The 18,497-nt window shown below is 40.7% G+C and overlaps 1 protein-coding gene across 1 annotated transcript in view; it reads left to right on the top strand.

Moving 5' to 3' along the window:
* Window positions 1-18,497, top strand: part of LOC144768955 (uncharacterized) — a 91,134-nt gene that overhangs the window by 51,730 nt on the left and 20,907 nt on the right. The window contains exons 5-9 of the mRNA XM_078652955.1: window positions 2,577-2,630; window positions 14,048-14,083; window positions 14,978-15,001; window positions 15,881-15,934; window positions 17,668-17,721. Of these exons, the coding sequence (XP_078509081.1) occupies window positions 2,577-2,630; window positions 14,048-14,083; window positions 14,978-15,001; window positions 15,881-15,934; window positions 17,668-17,721 (222 nt within the window). The remainder of the gene's footprint in view (window positions 1-2,576; window positions 2,631-14,047; window positions 14,084-14,977; window positions 15,002-15,880; window positions 15,935-17,667; window positions 17,722-18,497) is intronic.

The raw sequence follows: 18,497 nt of genomic DNA, 5'->3' as shown, positions 1-18,497 counted from the left end.
CAGAACTTCCCTTTAAAGAAGGACTCTATGGTTCCATAAACGGCAGCCCGTCTACTGCCCAGTGGAAACCACCGTGCCTAGACCCACAATGCACTTGATGTTAGAAACATGGGGCCAGCTGTAGGAACCCTAATACCGGTTGGTAACGGCTGAAATTACAGAATTTCGGCCGTTACCGACCGGTATTAGGCATTTGGGATATAGGGGCCCGATGTAGGTAATCCACATTTACCGACTCTAAAATACTGAATTTTACCGATTCGGTATTCTAGATTCGGTAAATGAGATGTAGCTAAAAATTCGGTATTTTTTACCGAGGCCCATAGGAATCAATGTCAATTACCGAATCGGTAAATAACGATTCGGTAAAAATACCGATTTGTCAAGGGGAACATGGTGTCACTTTGACACCCTGTTGCACCCCTGATTTTGGCTTGTGTGCCATGTGACACACATACATGCCCTTAGTGTGCCACATGACACAGGTGTACATGCACAGATGTGCATATACACAGGAATTCGTTATTTACCATGCAATAGTATTACATGGTAAATAACGAATCGGTAATGGCCTGTGGCACTGTTTGAAGTGCCACCTACATCTGGATTTACCGATTCGGTAAATTTACCGATTCGGTATTTTACAGAATCGGTAAATTTACCGAATCTGTAAATATACTGATTCTGTAAATATAAGGCCCCCTACATGTCAAACACCAAATACCGGTCGGTAACGGCCGAAATCGGCCATTACCGACCGGTATTTGGTGTCCTACATCTGGCCCTAGGTGGCTACATTTCAGATTCAGTAATTTACCGAATCGTTATTTAAGAATTCGGTAAATTACCGAATGCTTAAATACCGATTCGGTTAATTACCGAATCTGAAATGTAGGAAGCACTCAAGTGAGTGCTTTTCACCTGTAAGTATTCGTTATTTACCACCAACTACAAGTTGGTGGTAAATAACGAAAACCGTTAAAAAAAGCAATGTTGTGCTTTTTTAACAGTGCCATGTGGCAGACATACATGCCCTTAGGGCATGTATGTGTGCCACATGTGCACCCATGCACTATTCAGGGGTGCAACAGGGTGTCAATGTGACACCCTCCCACCTTTGTAGGTCTTGTAGGCCCATAGGAATGAATGGGGAATACCGATTCGGTAAATACCGAATCGATATCGGTATTTACCGAATTTTACAGATTCGGTAAAAATTACTGAATTAATACCTACATACCATTTACCCGTTCTAAAATTCCGAATCGGTAGAATTCGGTATTTTAGAATCGGTAAATTGTATTTACCTACATCTGGCCCATGGTACCCAAGAGGAAGGTTGAATTCTCTGGTCCAGTTATCTTTAATTTATGATAAAGCGTCAAAAATGTCAGGTTAAAGCGAATGAGTCTTGTCACTGACGAAGCAGCCTGCTCTCTGCACATGTTCCGTAGAAAACCATTTACTCCTATAAACTAGGCCCGTCCAGTCATTCTTGGTCTGCAGATCCTTGCGAGGAAATGTCTGTTTTTAGATTTAGTGATTCTAAGTAAAATAGTCTGGCAAGGTAAGCATCACCTTAGGAGGGACTTCTCTTCCAAAGGCTGACTCCTCTCAAATATGTTCACCCATCTCAGAAAGGATACACCCAGTTTTGGGAGTCGTCAGTGTGATGCACTTAAAGCGCTTTGCAAGAAAATAATTCAAAAAGATTTTTGTAAATTAACGTCTATATTCCTTTTATTCGATGTGCATTACTGAATTTATTCCCAGCTGGGATAGCGAAAAAAGGGGTACTACCTTCCGAATCAGCTCTAGCACCCCACAGCCTCATACCTGATTCTATGACCCTGGGTACTGAATAATATCTGAAAAAGGCATGTAGTACAAATGCAAAATTGATAAATACATTTTATTTAGATCTGGCGTAGTGACAGATTTTAAATTTTTTTGCCAGTCTCATGTTTTCCTATAAATTCATAATAAAAATACTTTAAGGGTCTTTACTATTTTGCTTCCACCCACCACAGCATACCGTATTGCACAATGAGTCAGCCCACTAATTTCTGCTAAAAATTAGACAACTTAGCTGTCGTGTCTGGTGGGCCAACCTATGTTTTCATTTCGTGTATTTTTTAATTTGTTCTTGTGATGGGTAATTGTTTAGGTTTTGTTTGGTAAACATTTGCTTATGATCTTTAGACTGTGACATTTTAACTTTTTATTAATTTTAATACCTATTTTCTTTTTGCAAAAGAAACAAATACAACATCTTAGGCTCGGCAGAGCCAGACCTATTTGCTTTTCCATTTTCTGTTTTAAGTGTAATTATATAATCATTAATGTGTCAGTCCAGGCCTCCCTAAGGCCCTGTTGAGAAATCTGCTACCATCCCTCCAGGGGAGAGGGTCTCTTTTTGCTGTAACAAGTACCAGTCGTGGGTGCTGGAATGCCCCTGTTGCTAGGGTCCCATGGTGCATGTGATGAATACTTTCATTGCATTTTCTTTTAGATGGAAAGGACAGCATTAATACATAGAGCCTGCTGTGTTCATTTTGTTTGTTTATTGTTTTCAGGGTTTAACTGGCCCAGATGGCAAGCCTGGCCCTGATGGACCACCAGGAGAACGGGTGAGCGATTCCTTAATAATAACAATATTGACCTTTCTTATCGAACAGCACACACTTGGAGCTCCTCTTGGCGCTATAGCAATAGTTGTTGTTATTACTCTGGTCTAAAATGCTTATTCAGAGGTGGTCTTGCACAACCTTTTATACCTGCCTAGCAGCTGTGTCCACAGAGATCACATTTGGGAAGTGGCCGGCAGTGCTTAATTTGAACCAGTGGTTTCCGGTGCTTAACTTTCAACACTGGCACTCATAACAGTCTGCCACATGGTGGCGATGTTTGTCTAATTTAGAGGTGCGCACAACAGCAGCTTTTTATAAATTCAGCCTTCATTTAAAATGAATAATATCTGCGGCCAAAGCTATTCTTACAGCTCTGGTGGCCTGGAATAGCCCAAATTGTCATGCTTGTAGGAGTGTGATGGTTAGTAGTTGTGTTGATACTGTCATTGGCAGCTCTGACGGGGGCAATGGGAGCTGCATACTGCAGTGGCCTCCTAATGTGTGTCCTGGCACTTATTGTTTTACAAATTCAGCACTGGTGGCAGGTAAGGAGGATTCTAAGCACGAGGGGCATAGACTGCCACCAGTCGAAGCACTATAAAGCTGGTGCCCAGTTCTGAAAGTCAGGCGCTATTCCTCACCTTACAGACCACACTGTAAGGCAGCTGGTTGGGTACATTGTTGGGAGGTGGTGCTGCAGCTCAGTATAGTATAGTATAGTGAGATGCAGAACTCAGATCTAGCAATACATTTAACTTTAGTTCTGCTAGCCTAGTGTATTTGTCAGTATGGGAGGGTGCAAAGGTTGGTATTCCCTTGCAGTCATGCAGTCACCCACCAGCAGGAGACCCACTCTGGGTGGGAGGGGGTACTGATGCAGATAACCAATTGGTTGTTTTACCTATTATTTGCAAGTTACTGAAAAAACCATAAACTGCAACTGCCAGAATATAAAGAGGAGGTTTTGCTGAGTGGTAAGCATTAAATACACCCATGCATTTTGGATTGATACTTGATCCAATGAAATACAAGTACCATTTCAAGCACTCCTATGGTCAACCGCTACTTCCTGCTGCAGAACATTAAAAACCAATAAACACATGTCCAGGAATGCACAGAAACACCAGCCCTGGCAGTGCCAACTGATGAACACTTCCTAACTTGTGAGTTACAGAAAATATCATGAATCGCTGTTAACAGAATGCGGCGGAGGATTTTTGCTGGAGTGCCAGCAGCATGCTGCACCATATTGTTTTCTTTTTTTTTGTGTTGAAATTTTTTATTGGAAATATTCAGATAAAAGTACAGATGCAAAAGTTAAAGCAGGATAATATCTTTGACAAGTAAAATAATACAAATGAGGAAAGGTATTACACGAAGTATGATAAATATAAGGACATAAAAATATTGTATATTTCATAATCTTAAATACAATAATAATGAGAAAATAATAAAATAAGTACATTATAGAAGAAGAATAAAGAAAAGGAAACAGGAGGAAAAGGAAGAAAAGGAATAAAAGGAAAAGGAAGAGAAAAAGAAAAGGAAAAGAATAAGCAAGAATCCCAGAGCAACATGAGTAAGCACAAAAGAGGTAAAGGAGAAAAAATGTAAAGTTGAGCAGTACGAAAAAGAGAACCTAAAAGAAGAGAATTAAGAAGGTGGAACAGTCAAAGGAGAAGGAGGAGTGGAAACAGAGTCACTATGCATAGTGGCTTCCAAAAAAGGAGACCACACCTGGAGAAAAATGGAAGTTTGATCCTGCAAATTATAAATTGTACGTTCATGTAGAGCTGTTTGCATCATTGCCACCAACCACTCTTCCTGCGAAGGAGGCAGAGGCGATTTCCAGTGCCGCAGTATACAAATTTTTGCCGTGGCCAGAGCTGTGTGGAGAAGACGAGTTTGCGGCCTAGAAAACTTCGGAAGGCTACGAAAATCATGCAAAATAATATTCAGAGGAGTAAGGGGCAGAGGGAGTGACATGGCATTGTCCAATGTCTCCCGTACAAAACGCCAAAAAGGTGTCGTACGAGGGCATTCACAAACAATATGCGTAATATCACCATATTGTTTTCCATGTTGTGCTAATGACCATTCTGCCTCTGCTTCAAACCACTGCCCTCAGCAGCCAGAGGATGATCTTATGTGGTTGGTCCAGGCACTTAAATGTCCAGGTCTTGCTAACAGAGCAGTGAAGGGACAAGCAGGTGCCTCAGAGAGCAAACAAATAAAACCAATCAAGCCAACCCGGTGGTGCCATTTGTTTGTTATTGATTACCAATGCAGAACTGTGCCACAAATTCAGCTACAACCCTCCACGTTGGATTCCAAAAGTGATTAGGTGGTCGTGGGGAACACACTTCTTTCCACTCCCCCCTTATTAAGTTTTCAAAAGTCTCTAAACAATTGAATAAGTCTCCTAAAACAACCTTTGTTATTTTTATCTTTCGTTTAATTCAACTAATGCAATGCTAGCTTAAATGTGGTACTGGGACTGTATTTTTGTTCTTTGCTGACTTCATCTGTTTCAGTCACTTCTTGTCGGATATTTAATTTATTTTTTATAAATAACATAACCAATTTCTGAGGAAGAATTTTTGCCCAGTCTGGATGCTGTTTGCGTGTTGTCCCATGTCCTCTTGATAATGTGCACTTACTATTAGAGAAGGATTGAAACTATAATACACAAGGTTCCTTACCTGTCTACCCATAGCTGCCACAACTGTGAGTTCCATCAATTAAAATATATCATAATACACCACAACATTGTGTTCCAATTTGGATATAACAAAATGATATCCCCCTTTCGGCAATAAATCTGTGAAAAACCCGAATATGTGGACCTGGAGTATATCTAGCCCCTTTTATTTAAAAGTTTAATTGGAAATAGTATTCACATATTTTGTACTTTCCCTTATAAGTACATATGTTGGCATATTGCTATTACACGACCCAAAACAGATTTTTCTCCACATCTTGTGTTAAGCCAAACTTATTAGACTGTAGCTCAACACTCCATTTCTTTTCTGGCTGCAGTAGAAGCTCTCTGTGGTGTCTATATTGATAAACAAATTAGCCAGTTCACACCACTTGTCTTTTTTTCATTCAAATCCACCGCCATGGGATGCTTTTTATCTCCAGTCTTGACTATACATATTTGTTTATTTATCACAGTGTTTAACTGTTTCATGATGCTAAGCATGAATAGAGCACCACCCTATAATGCTACAAAAGAAACCAGGAAGTCTGTATGCCAGTTCATGAATGACTCAATTCTGTGTTATCACCTCCTCTTCATCAACTTGATCTTCACTTCCTGTAACTTATATCCTCTGCTATTTCCAAGCATTCCTTTGGGTATTTCTATTCTTTAAATGGGGTTATGACCTTTTCTTTTTGCCCTCAGTCTTCTAATTCAGAACCAGTTTTTCTTACCTCTCTGGATGTCTCTTGATCAAAGTCCCTCTTCCACTTCTTCGGGCAAGTTTGTTTTGATTTTGGGCTGACTATCCACAGGACCAGAAACACAATTGAACAAAAGATAGATGTTGTCGCTCAGGACCTCAGCCCCCTGTACACAGTTCAGGGAAGCTTCCTGACAGAGTCACATAAACCTAATGCCATTGACCAGCTCCAACATTATGTGAAAGTAATACAAGGCTGCATCGAAGAATTGCATGAGCGCATCAGACGGCAGGAGTATTAAGCACAGGATTCTAGAACAGTGTTCCTTTAGTGGGCCTTCCTTAATAAGTTGAAGGACATAGCATGTAGCTTTTACAAAAAAACTGGTTCAGTAAAGGGGTGCCCGAATGATCTGTTCTCCTTATTTGGGATGGAGCAGTCACATAGGTTTGCGATGGGTATCCCTTGAAAAGCCATCTAGAACAATAGTAGAGAGGTTGCTAAATTGCAAAGACATTGTCCTGCAATTTGCGAGTAAGAAAGACCCCTTTGAGAAAGACAATTTAAGAGCATAGATGTTCCTAAATTCCACGACAACAGTTCATCAATAGCACAACTCTTTCCTTTTGCGTCTTACCTCATGCTGCCAATCATATGGACACCACAGCGCAGGAGTTGGACTCAAGACCAATTGCTTCTTACACCGATGAAAATAATATGTTTACGCTCACACCCAATGCATGTGGGGACTACTTGTATAGAACTCTTTTTTTATTGAAGAAGTGTGATAGCACAACCACTCCTCACATTTTTCTGGTGAGGGATTATTATCCACCGGATTTGATTGGGTAAGTAAAGCATTTGATGGGGGCTCGTGTTGGAAGTTCAAGGATTGGATACCCTCCTTTCAATTCTTCCTCCTTTCAATCTTCCTCCTTTGCTCCTTCTCGAACTGATAATTGGTGAACAAGATTAGAACCCATGTATGTTTATTTGCTTGAGAGGTCTACCTCTGGGAATGGGTTACTACAATGTAGAGTTGTTGTTGATTAAGAAGATAGATTGGAGATATGTTCTGTTTCGACTAGATTGGCAGTGACTAATTTGGATCATTGGTAACTAACCCAGTGGGACCATGAGTGGGAGATACTTGGCAGGGTTCTTTGCTTCATGCTGGGATGATCAAGGTGCATGAATTTCCACTCCCAAACTGGAATGCTAAATATAAGCAATGCACATAAGAAAAGATAAATACTCACCTAGGGAGGGAGGCATATATTTAATTTTGTTGTGCTGAAAGAGACACATCTCACCAAAATTGAGTATAAATGCTTAAAGAGCAGGTGGACAGAGCAGTGGATTGTAAGTGATACTCTGCTTATGCAAGGGGTTTCCTTTTATTCATCAGATCCTGGGCCCCCTTCGCGGCCATGAGAGAATGATGAGGAATGTAGATTTGTAATTATTGAAGGGTCTCTGAATGGGTTGTCAATGCTACTAAGAGGGAAAAAAGTGCCACTGGTCGTAGACTCCTTGATCATCCTTATTAAGTTATGTCACTTGCTTTTTCGAGAGTTTGCAGGGAGAGGTGTGGCGCCGCGGCCAGGGCGACTGACGCTGGAATCTGGGGACCACGGTTCGATCCCCGGCGGCAGGTTAGCCCAGCACCATGTGACTCTGGGCAATAGCTCGCTTAATCTTCCCGACGGCCCCCAGCGCCTAGAGACCCTAACGGGTGATTGTGCGCTTTACAAATGTGGACTTTACATATATCAATTTCAATTCACACAAGTCCTATTAGCTAAAATGAGGATTACCTCTTAAAGGCTGATCAAATTGTAGCAGAGTAAGTCGTCTGACAGGCGTTCTTTGGTATGGTTAAGGAAATATCAATTGCCTTTTTGCGGTGCCTTGACATGTATGCCATCATGTTTTTTTTAAAGTACTTTGTTCTGGTTGGACCTTCCTTTATTTGCCTGTGGACATTATTGAGCCTTTGAAGTTATCATCAAACACGGTCTGGGAATCAGAGTCACTGCATGCCCGGCTGCAAGTTGCACTGCTTGACACACTCCCCTTGGTACTTGACACACATTTCATGTGTTCTGCTGTTCACAGCAGGACTCTTCCCTAACGAGATTCCCTGTAGGTGTAATGGCCTCATTACTGTTAAGTCCAACTCACTTTTCATAGAAGCGGTCACCGTGAAATAGGACAGGAAATGGCTACGTTGAGGTGTTGTGAAGATGGGTGCATTCAGCTCTCTTTGGGAATGAAAATAAGTAGTAACAGAGTTGCAGACAGACTTGGTATCTACCAATACCTTTTCATCTATAGCTTTATCTTTTCTTTACTTCTTCCCTTTCTCCTCTTTTCCAAACCTTTAGCTTGTAATAATTACAATAAATATAATAATAAAAATAAAATGTATTTATTTCCAAGACGTCTTAGTAAAACTTGAAATTAACTTTCATTTTAATCATAAATATAACAAAGGTAAGATAAGATCATGGAATAAATTAAATTTTCTGTATGGTCTTTAAAAAAAAATTGCATCTTATACAATAGATTCAAGCGACTTCCATGCCCATGTTTTGTAACAACAGGTCACAATATACGTTTATGCTGAAATAGAATTAGCAAACAGTCGACCGGTAAATGTATTGAATCAAATTTTACCCTAAAATGGCAAATAGAAATGTTATTGCTTCGCTCAACCGTGTTAATCCCTATTCTGAGACCTACTATTTAATTGCATTTTCTCCTTTGAGGAAGTTCAGGCTAATAAGGAAATACTTTGCTAGCCACGGTAAAGATTTGAAAATCTATTTTGTATTACTTAACCGCATGCACGCTAGCGGTTTTCCCGCTGCGCGCTGCGATTTTAAAAAACCCGCGTTACATGACGAGCTCAGCTCGTCATCCGCGTAGCGCAGGTTACGCTCATGACGAGCTGAGCTCGTCATGAGCGTAGAAGGGGTTAAAAAATCCCACTCTATTTTTTTTGTTAGTTTCACTTGCTTGTTTTTTCTTAGCATGCGTTAGCACAGCAGCTAGGGTGGAGACTTCAGTAGTGAAAGTACTTGCCCAACTTCAATTTACAAAGTATATAATCTGGGATGCAAATAAGCTCCACCCTTCCATCAAGTAACTTGAATGTAATAGAGAAATCTTGATCTTTAGAGAACTTTGAAGAATGGATACATCTTAAGCTCCATGATTGAACTGTCAACACCTAAACAATGATACCCAATTCTAATTTTAAAGTTTGGAACGTAAAACTAGGAGAAACAGTTTCTTTAAACAAAACATTCATCTTCTAGCCAATGCACCTGGGATCCATTGCCAGGAGCTCAGCCCCATAAAGAGCTTGAGTGATTAACTATCCATTAAAAACTTTTAAACAAGGCTAAGCAGACAGACTTTCATATTGATAGTAAACTTGCAAGAGTGTATTTATTACAACAAACAGCTTCGAGTTCAAAGAGGAAAAATGGGCGTACCATTACAAAGCTTCTGAAACTAGGAGCCCTAAGTACATAAAATGTCTTGTACCCATGAATGTTATACACTTGCAACCTAGGTCTTTACATTAGTGAATCACAAAGGCGATCATGGCCATGTATGTAAAAGGGTTGTGGGTTATCAGAAACAAAAGCTATTATACACAACCACATGCAGCCATTTGTAGTCTGTATTACCTCTGGAGGGGTTTTACTTCTTTCAGTGTTGACTCTTAGTGATTTGATCTCCATTCTATACCCAAAATCTAACTGTAGGGGTATATAGCTGGAATGGTGGTTATCATAGTAAATCTCGAGTGGACACAGCAATACTCCCTGAGTTTGGTGTGTATCCCAATAGCAACCTCAAGGAGATCATCTTTTACAGAACAGACTGCTGTAGTCATCAGAAAAGATTACAAATAACTTTTGTAAATTCACTGCCACCAGTATTACGAAATCCTACTTGCTTCAGATGTTTTGAATCCATTCCTCTCCAACTTTATCTAGGTTAAAGGTCTCTAATAGTCTATTCCGAATTAAAGGAAACATTTGCAACCTTCTCTTCCACATCTTTATGACCTTAAAACAAATAGCTGACTTCCTCATAGTCTGCTTATATTTTCACGGAGACTAGGCATACTGGGGTTTACAATATTGTAGGATAAAACAGGGACATTTTAAGGATTTTGGGGGCCCTGTTCGAACAGCTTTGAATTTATAATCCAATTTCAGCTTTTCAATGCCCTCTCTGGCCAGGTCACTGACAGTGCACAGCCACACTCATCCACATTCTAAATGTTTTTACATCTAATAATAAGGGATAGTGGCTTGTGTTTTCTAATATTACCTCAAATAATCTCTGTGACACCCTCCCAGTTCTCATATGTGAGGTCTGGTTTTGATTCAAAATAACCTTTTTTATGGATGTTGTATGAAACACAAAATGGCTCTAAAAATGTCTGTAATAGACTCTCACACTTCACCCACATTAAAAACAAGTTAAAACGGTATTTAAAACAACCTGTTTAAGAATTATTAAAGGTCATTAGGGCAAGACTCTCTGCAGAACAGAGTTGGCCTTATCAGGGCCCCCCCTGAAAGGCTGTCGCCCTGGGCTAGATCCCACTTTTCCCATGCCTTAAAACGTCTCTGGGATAAAATGGCTATACCCTTGGAATATTTTTATGCTCTTTCAGAGCCTCTGGGCAGTCGTGAGCTAGTAATCTGGCATATTTTCTCTATAGGTATTTAATTTACAAAAGCAACCTCTCAACCATTCAACACCGGTATTGGTCAGCAGGGAAACAAACACATTTGATATCAAACACACTATCTCTTTCTCTGAGCTGAATGTTAGCACTTTGTCGGCTACAACACAAGTCTGAATACCGCATGTCTAACCTGTTTGATCTATTAGTGTATTCTTGATTGCCTCTAACAATTCAGTTTGTTTTGACTGGCTACAATTAACCGAAATTGAACGATCCAATCAGGAGTTTGATAATGTTAGTTAAGGAGTGATCGTCTATAACATAGCCCAAACTGATATAAGGTGGTGTTCGTTTTGCAATATTATTCGTGCTTGAGATCGATCATTTTATGCCTACAGATATATATATATATATGTATATATATATATATATATATATATTTATATACATATATATATATATATATATATATATATATATATATAAAACATTTGTTGAGAAAAAGTTGAAAATGACAATAAACCGTTTAAAAAAAATTAAAAGCTTGATAATCTGATGAGGGGTGATATGCTGAAACCGGTCCCATAATGCTTGTTTCCGGTCCAGAGAGGACCCAGCTTGGCTGTTCGGGCTGGACTGTTCCCATGAGGAGCAGAGTCCAGACAGATTTGTTTATGTCTGGGTCCAAACTGTGGTGGTGTAGTGAGCAAAAGAACGATGGATTTAACCCCAGATCTCTTGACTGGGGTGAATGTTTGCTTTATTCAGAATACCATCCACCATTTGTTGCTGCAGCATTTTCATCCCAAGTGCGATGGGTATGCCCAAACATGGGTCCCTTGCTTGCTGTGCCACTGGATTCAAGATAGCCTGGATGACTGGGGGTGAATGTTTGATTTATTCAGCATTCCGTCCATTTGTTGCCGCAGAAGCTGTGTTTCTGTGCATCATGAGCCCCCATTACACACACAATGCATGTGGCATTTAATACTCCAGCACATCACATTTAGATGTTGACAAGGAACCGGGCTCACAGAGTTGCTGTTCTGCCTATATGTTGGAGATAATCCATGGATTTGGAAGAAAGCCATTTTGTGGTGAGCTGTAAGAAAAATGACCCATAATGTCTAGTGTGGAAATGCTAAATCTTTAAATAGTAAGACCCAGAATTAAGACCCTGGCAACTGTACTTTAGGGAGCTAGCCTAACATCTGCACCAGTATTTCCTCCTTGACTGAAGTACTTTACTTTAGGACCAGTTGGACCCCTGAATTCTGTCCAGTGTTACCAGGCTTTAACTACAAAATACTTGCACACCAATGTGCATGCTTTTTAGAACCAAGACTGTCCACCCTTCGACTGTTCATTTTGTGTGGTGAGCTTTTTGTTGATTTTAGTTTTTACTTGATTTGTGAATTCTGAGCCTCCTGGGACTGCGTTAGAGAAAGTGCCCTGGGCGGGACGGGCATTTGCAGTAGTCACATGGGAGGCTCCTGCTAAAATAAAGCTAGATTATTCCGGCATACTTTTTGCAATTCGTGATCCCAAATGTAGTGTGGCCCAATTGCAAACGAGGGCATCCCTTTGCTCCTAAGCCTGAGCACTCTTATAGACATGGGCAAAGGGGCAAGGAGGCCTTTGGAAGGCACATTATTTGTGCACAATTTCTGAAGTGGTGCATAGTAAGTGTGGTACTGAATGTGGTGCTTGGGATGGGTACTGGAAAATCCAGGCCCTCCCAGGTCCTTCCCTTCAGGTGGGAGCAGTTTCACACTGGGTGGCTAAGCAGGGGTTTCCCAGCTCCCTTGCTGATCTTGCTGTACTGAAAATTTAACTTTGCTGGCCTACTTTCAGTGCTGCACACTTCCCAGCTCTAGGGCAAGTTGTGCCTGCCCTGGGGCAGCACTTTTTATGTACTATGTCACACAATACCTGCTGTGCTCAACGTATTATGCCTGTGAGAGACAGTGGGACATTGTCAAAGATGGATGAGGAAACTCAAACCTTTTCCCAAACAACAACATTGGCTTTAGAGACCCAAGTAATTTCAATTATCGTTCCTTGCCAGTTTAGCATTTCAATGTGTTTGGCGCTGCTACAGCAGACCCAAATAAAGCTGTAATCTTCTGGTATTTATATAATCCCTAACTTTAGCTGCTCTACTTTCATACGTGCAAATAAACACCTATTCTTTTTTCAATTATATAGTCGTAACATAATATTGAGTTTTGTTTGTGTAACCACTTTTGTCACATCCTATCTGAAGGAGAGTCAAGAATAAAGGGGGAACATTTAGTTGTCCATATGAAGATGGGTACTGCTTGAGGGCCTGTGACACCAGTGGTAAACATACAGTGTCCGCCACATGTACTGCCTGTGCCACTGTCTTTCCCAGTATGCACAAGAAAGACTTCACATTATAATAGAGTTTTCTTGCCGTACCTCTACCTACCTATCTGTCTGTCTGTCTATCTGTCTGTCTGTCTATCTGTCTATCTATCTATCTATCTATCTATCTATCTATCTATCTATCTATCTATCTATCTATCTATCTATCTATCTATCTATCTTTCTATGTATATTAATTGTTCTGCAAAACTCAATAATCGGGTTTATCAGCATGTCAATGCAAAACTTACTCTAGTAGAAAAAAGTTTCAAAATTCTCTTTGATATAAAATAAAAATGACCTCCATTTGGAGCTGAAGGAACAAAGAATTCAGGTAAAAGGCATGGCATGTATGGCATGGTGTCAGTTGGGACAAACTTACTCTTCCTTCCATCCGGAGTTTAGTCTATTCAACTCAACTTAACTAATGATAAGTTCTCCCAGAGTGCATATTTGTTGAAGTTTGAAAGCCCATGAGTGTAGAATGTTATCCTGGCACTGTTGAGGTCAATGCTTACCGTAGCTCTGAAGATTATTCTGACCCTTGCATGTCCTGGTCACCACAATATCTCTTAGGGCTGGGACTCCATTGCGTAGACTTTTGGCAAGAAGCTGCCTTTTCTCCTTCTGTGAAGGCTGGCAGTGGCACTGAACACACACTGGTCACTAGTGGCTGGGCCAAGTCATGGCACAAGTTGAGGGCTCAAAGTTTGGCTGCCTAGACCCACTATGGTCAAGGTCCTTTGGCTGAGATTCTACGGAGTGCCGAATGGCCTCCGGTTTAGATATATTTTGGGGTTGAGTGGAAGGAGGAATATTAGGTAACATTTGATTTGAAAACTCATTATATGTCATTTTCTGTTTCCTATGAGTTATTTATATCCTGCTTACTTGTCTTCCTCAGGGAGATGCTGGACCACTGGGCCCAGAAGGACCAGCGGTGAGTAGTAGATAAACTGTGACACCGACTGGCTCTTGCATATTGTGGCTGACCGAGCTGTACGGGTTCTGTGTGTGATGGAAGATTTGACTGCTGTTGCCTGTGCTGTACTGGTGTTGTGTGAGGGAAGCTTGCACTGCTCTTGCGACTTCCTACACTGTACCTTTCCTTGATATCAACAAGCTAGCACTGTTGCTGCATTTGCTGTGTCCTAAATTTGGTGAGCTTGCATTACTATTATTGCTGATATATTTGTATGTCTGTTTAAAGCTTGCATTGCTCATATCTACAATTTAGTTGAGGACATGAGTAGAACTTACATGAATTTTTTCTGGGCAGTACTTTGTGAGTTTCAGAATGCCCTGAACTGCGGCTCCCTGTGTTGCACCTGTTTTTATCTGTGTGTGTGTGTTAGAAGCTCACGATGAGGCTGCCTTTGCTACGCCTGTTCTGTCCAGGAGTGAATCTTGCTAGGCTGCGACTGTGGAGTGCCTGTACTGCTACTGAAACTGCTTTATTTGTTGTATCTTGTAAAGCTTGCACTTTTATTCCATTGCTTGTGATGTATAAGAAGCTTGCAAGGCTGCCTATAGTGCTGACAAATCCAGTACAGCCAGCCCTGGTGCTGCCTGTGCTGTACCTGGCCATTGCAGTAAAGAAGCTGTACTGCTGTTCCTTGCTGTGCAAGTGTTATGTGCAAGGGAATCTTCAACTGTTACTTCCCATGCTGTACCTGTTAATTGCATTGCTGCAGCAGTGTTTGGGAGAAGCGTGCACCGTGCTGCTTCAGGTGCTATAGTAATTCTGCATGACTGAGAAAAGCAGCTTGTTAAAAGAGGATTCATCTCTGCTTGGTGTTAGCGCTAAGTCTTTCCTTTCTCATTGTATTTGCAGGGAAGGGGCCCACAAGGACCAGCGGTAAGTAGGTTTGACTTATCAAAATAGTGAGAATGAGTTTTCGCAGGTAAAATATTATCTGTGAGCTTATTTTGTATTACAGAGTAGATGATACCATGACATGAGGAGCAAATATGACTCTTCAAATATCCATTTAAAAAACCCTGCCCTTGTGGTCCATCCTCAATGTGGACATAATGGGTGCCATATCCCTTCATACTCAGTTCAGCCAAATAATGATCCAGAGCACCACTGGTTGCTTATACCATCGACTTCCAGGAGACTGAGATTTGTGCATTTTTAATAAAAAAGTTCACCCTATAACTGCTGCCAATCATCAATGCGTCAAATAAATTACATCCAATCACTCTTGCCAATGATAGGCGGAAGAACATCATGGCAGGGATTAATTTATGAAAAAATAAATATCAGATACTCTTGACCATCCCTAATTTAAAGTGCTGGGTAGCTGTTAGTTATCAAAAGTTGAGCTTTAGGATATAAATTCATGCAGTGTGGCTCCTTTTTACTTTACAGGTAGATCTCAATGTTGTAAAGTACGCTCGGCTTTGTAGCAGCTGCAGTCCTTATTAGCGCATTCAACAACACTGGGAATTCCAGTGAGTGTAGCAATTAACCAAGGCGTATCTTTGATCCAGAGCAGGAAGATAGGGAAAAGAAGTGGTTGGGATCCAGGTTAATAGAGTACAATTCTTCCTATTTATTGAAGTCTCTTATGTTGCTTCATCTAAAAAGGTCTCAAATTTCCATGACATGGCTTTGCACAAGTCACCGATTTGTCCCTCAAAGGGTAGGACTGTTGCTGGTAGCACTCTGTTAGCCCCATTTTGAATCTGTTTCAGGTTGACTTCTCTGTGATTTTGCACTTTATTCTTGCAGGGCAAAGCAGGAGCCAGTGGTCTTCCAGGCGGGAATGGATTGCAAGGTCCTATGGTACGTTACTTGTGCATTTTGAGTTTATGTGGCTTAAATGCTCTCTCCCTTTTGGTGGTACCCAAAATTTATCAGAGCCCAACTAGGTGCATCTAAGAAGAAACCTAGAGTCTCATTTAGAGGAAGGTAGACCGTCTGCCCGACCCCAGTCCTCCATTGACATGTCCGATGCTCACAGTAGGTCTTCTGAAGGCACCAACATATGGCAGAGCAGGCGCCATGTTTAAAGGGCCTGCTGAGCACAGATTTTTATTTTCAAGGACAAGCTCCAAAAATGTGTGTTTGTTATTGAAAAACAAAAAGACATGCAATGAGTTTTCTCCCAGCCTGTGAGGGTTATTTCTTTGGTTTCCTGAAAATGTACAAAGGAAAAACAGCCGACAGTAGAGTTCACATCCTGACGAAGATTGATCATTGGCCCAGTAGTGGATTGGCCATCATTCAAAGGTTTCCACTGGTGGAGCCATCAGAGGATCCACTGTCAGATGCTGTTACCCCAGACTTCAAATAGAACCGGGGAATCGTGAGTCTGTCACACGGGACATCTACCCCTTATTGGTGGTTGTCACGTATCCGCCAAACTCAAAATGTGCCCATTGTCAGATGGTAGTCATTAACAAATTAGTTTGGGCTAAATTAAAAGAAACCGAGACATCTTGTAAAACTTCAAATATCCTACACTGGTTTCTCCATACCCTCTACCACAAGCAATTGCTGATAATCATTTCCACCCTTATGGGAAGCCTTGAAAACAAACCTTTGGGCTCCTTATTATCAATGCCACGGCCAGAATACCAAGAACCTTTTAAAGGAGTTGGGCATTGAAGTAACCCCAAGTGCAAATTTTCCCGGGTGCAATGCAACATCTGCTAAAAACCAAAACCTTTTCTATGGACATTTTCCACCTGCTGAAAAGCCAAAAGCAGATGGAAAATGTGAGGAGAAGAAAATAAACCGTATTCGATAAAAGATGACGTTTGGACATGTTGTTCTCTATTCCAGGTCATAGACTTGTATTGGCCAGTAACAGGGATGCTAGAGAGTCTTACAGAGCGATGACGGGTAGCATCAAATACTGTCTGAAGTCATTTCTTCTGGTCCTGGTGTCTCCCCCTTTAATACTGAGTATCCTGTAATGAGGGCCTACATTCATTTTCATTATCTTGATCATCGATGGAGATAGAAGATCCTTCCATCAAATCTATTGAATTTTGGGACCTTTTTGATCACACCACCCCCAGTGCTACAGTGTCCCCCAACTCTTTTTTTTATTTTATTGTAAGTTGTTATGCAAATCATAGATCCTTTAAAATGGGGTTGAAGTATACAGTCCGGGTGCCTTGGTGACGTAGAACTAGTAATTATGTAGTTTTTGCAAGATATATCACATTACTCATATGTGTACACAGTATTTATATGTTTGTAAACTATAATTGTTTGCCTTGTTTTTCCTGAAAAAGGGTCGATGTCACATACTTTTTACAGGGCAGTGTTTATATTTCATCATCATGAAAATTCCATTTAATCAAAGTACATATATTGACCCTGTTTCTGAAGTTAGTTCCATAGTTGTGCCCATTGTTTGGGATGGATCATAACCAGGAAGTTGCTTAGCCAACGCAACTGAATGCCACTGAAGACTCTGACATACCAAATCAGTGAATTCAGTTTCCCTAAGAGATGGGGCAGCTAAAACTTGTCACAAGGTCAATAATATGTTCTGTTTCTTGCAGGGACCGTCTGGCCCCCCTGGGCTTGCAGGACCTCCAGGCCCCCCTGGACCCCCGGTAAGTCTTGTTATGAGCTTGTAGAATTAAATGAGCATATATCTTGTGGGCTAGGGGTGCAATGGCAGGATTGTGAAGTCGGAGATATATTTTCACACTGCCTACAAAATAAAGAGATTGGAAACAGCTGCGTGCTCAAAGATGACGTCCTCAGAATTGACATTGATAGCCAAAATGGCTGTCCTTGATCTATGTGACTTTTCTGTTGCATTTGATATCCCTTTAAACCGATTAACGGATATTATTGGAACATCAAAAGAAAGACTTCGGTGTTTGTAATGATTCCTGCATAGCCTAAAGTCAAAATTCTAGATACCCTCAGTAATAAAGCAGAGCTGCATTTTGAAATCACAGGCAAGATATAAACGCCTTATATTTGATGCGTCACTAATTTAACTGAAACTTTAATAGTAGAATCTACGTATCAAGACTAAGTTAATATTTATTGAAGCAAAAACATGGCTTACATAGCAGGCGGTGAATGCACAAATGCCAACAAGCTACTCCATACAAAAGTAAAAATTTGGATTTGTAAGTGTGCTGGTAACCCAATAGTGAGGCATGGAATGTTGCCTCCACTACCTTTATCTTGAAATTCAAAACTCACTTGGAGTCATTACGTGTGGGTTGACCTCGTGAATTTATAATCATTTAGGGGCATATGTAGGTAATTTCCATTTTGCGATTCTCAAATAGCGATTTTTAAAGAATCACTATTTGAGAATAGCAAAATGGAATGTAGGTAATAATTCGCAATTTTTTTGCGAATCTCTAAC

This window comes from Lissotriton helveticus, chromosome 7, assembly GCF_964261635.1.
Source record: "Lissotriton helveticus chromosome 7, aLisHel1.1, whole genome shotgun sequence".
In the NCBI taxonomy this organism is placed as follows: domain Eukaryota; kingdom Metazoa; phylum Chordata; class Amphibia; order Caudata; family Salamandridae; genus Lissotriton; species Lissotriton helveticus.
The sequence above is the reverse complement of the archived record's forward strand: the minus strand, read 5'-3'. Positions and strand labels throughout refer to the sequence as shown.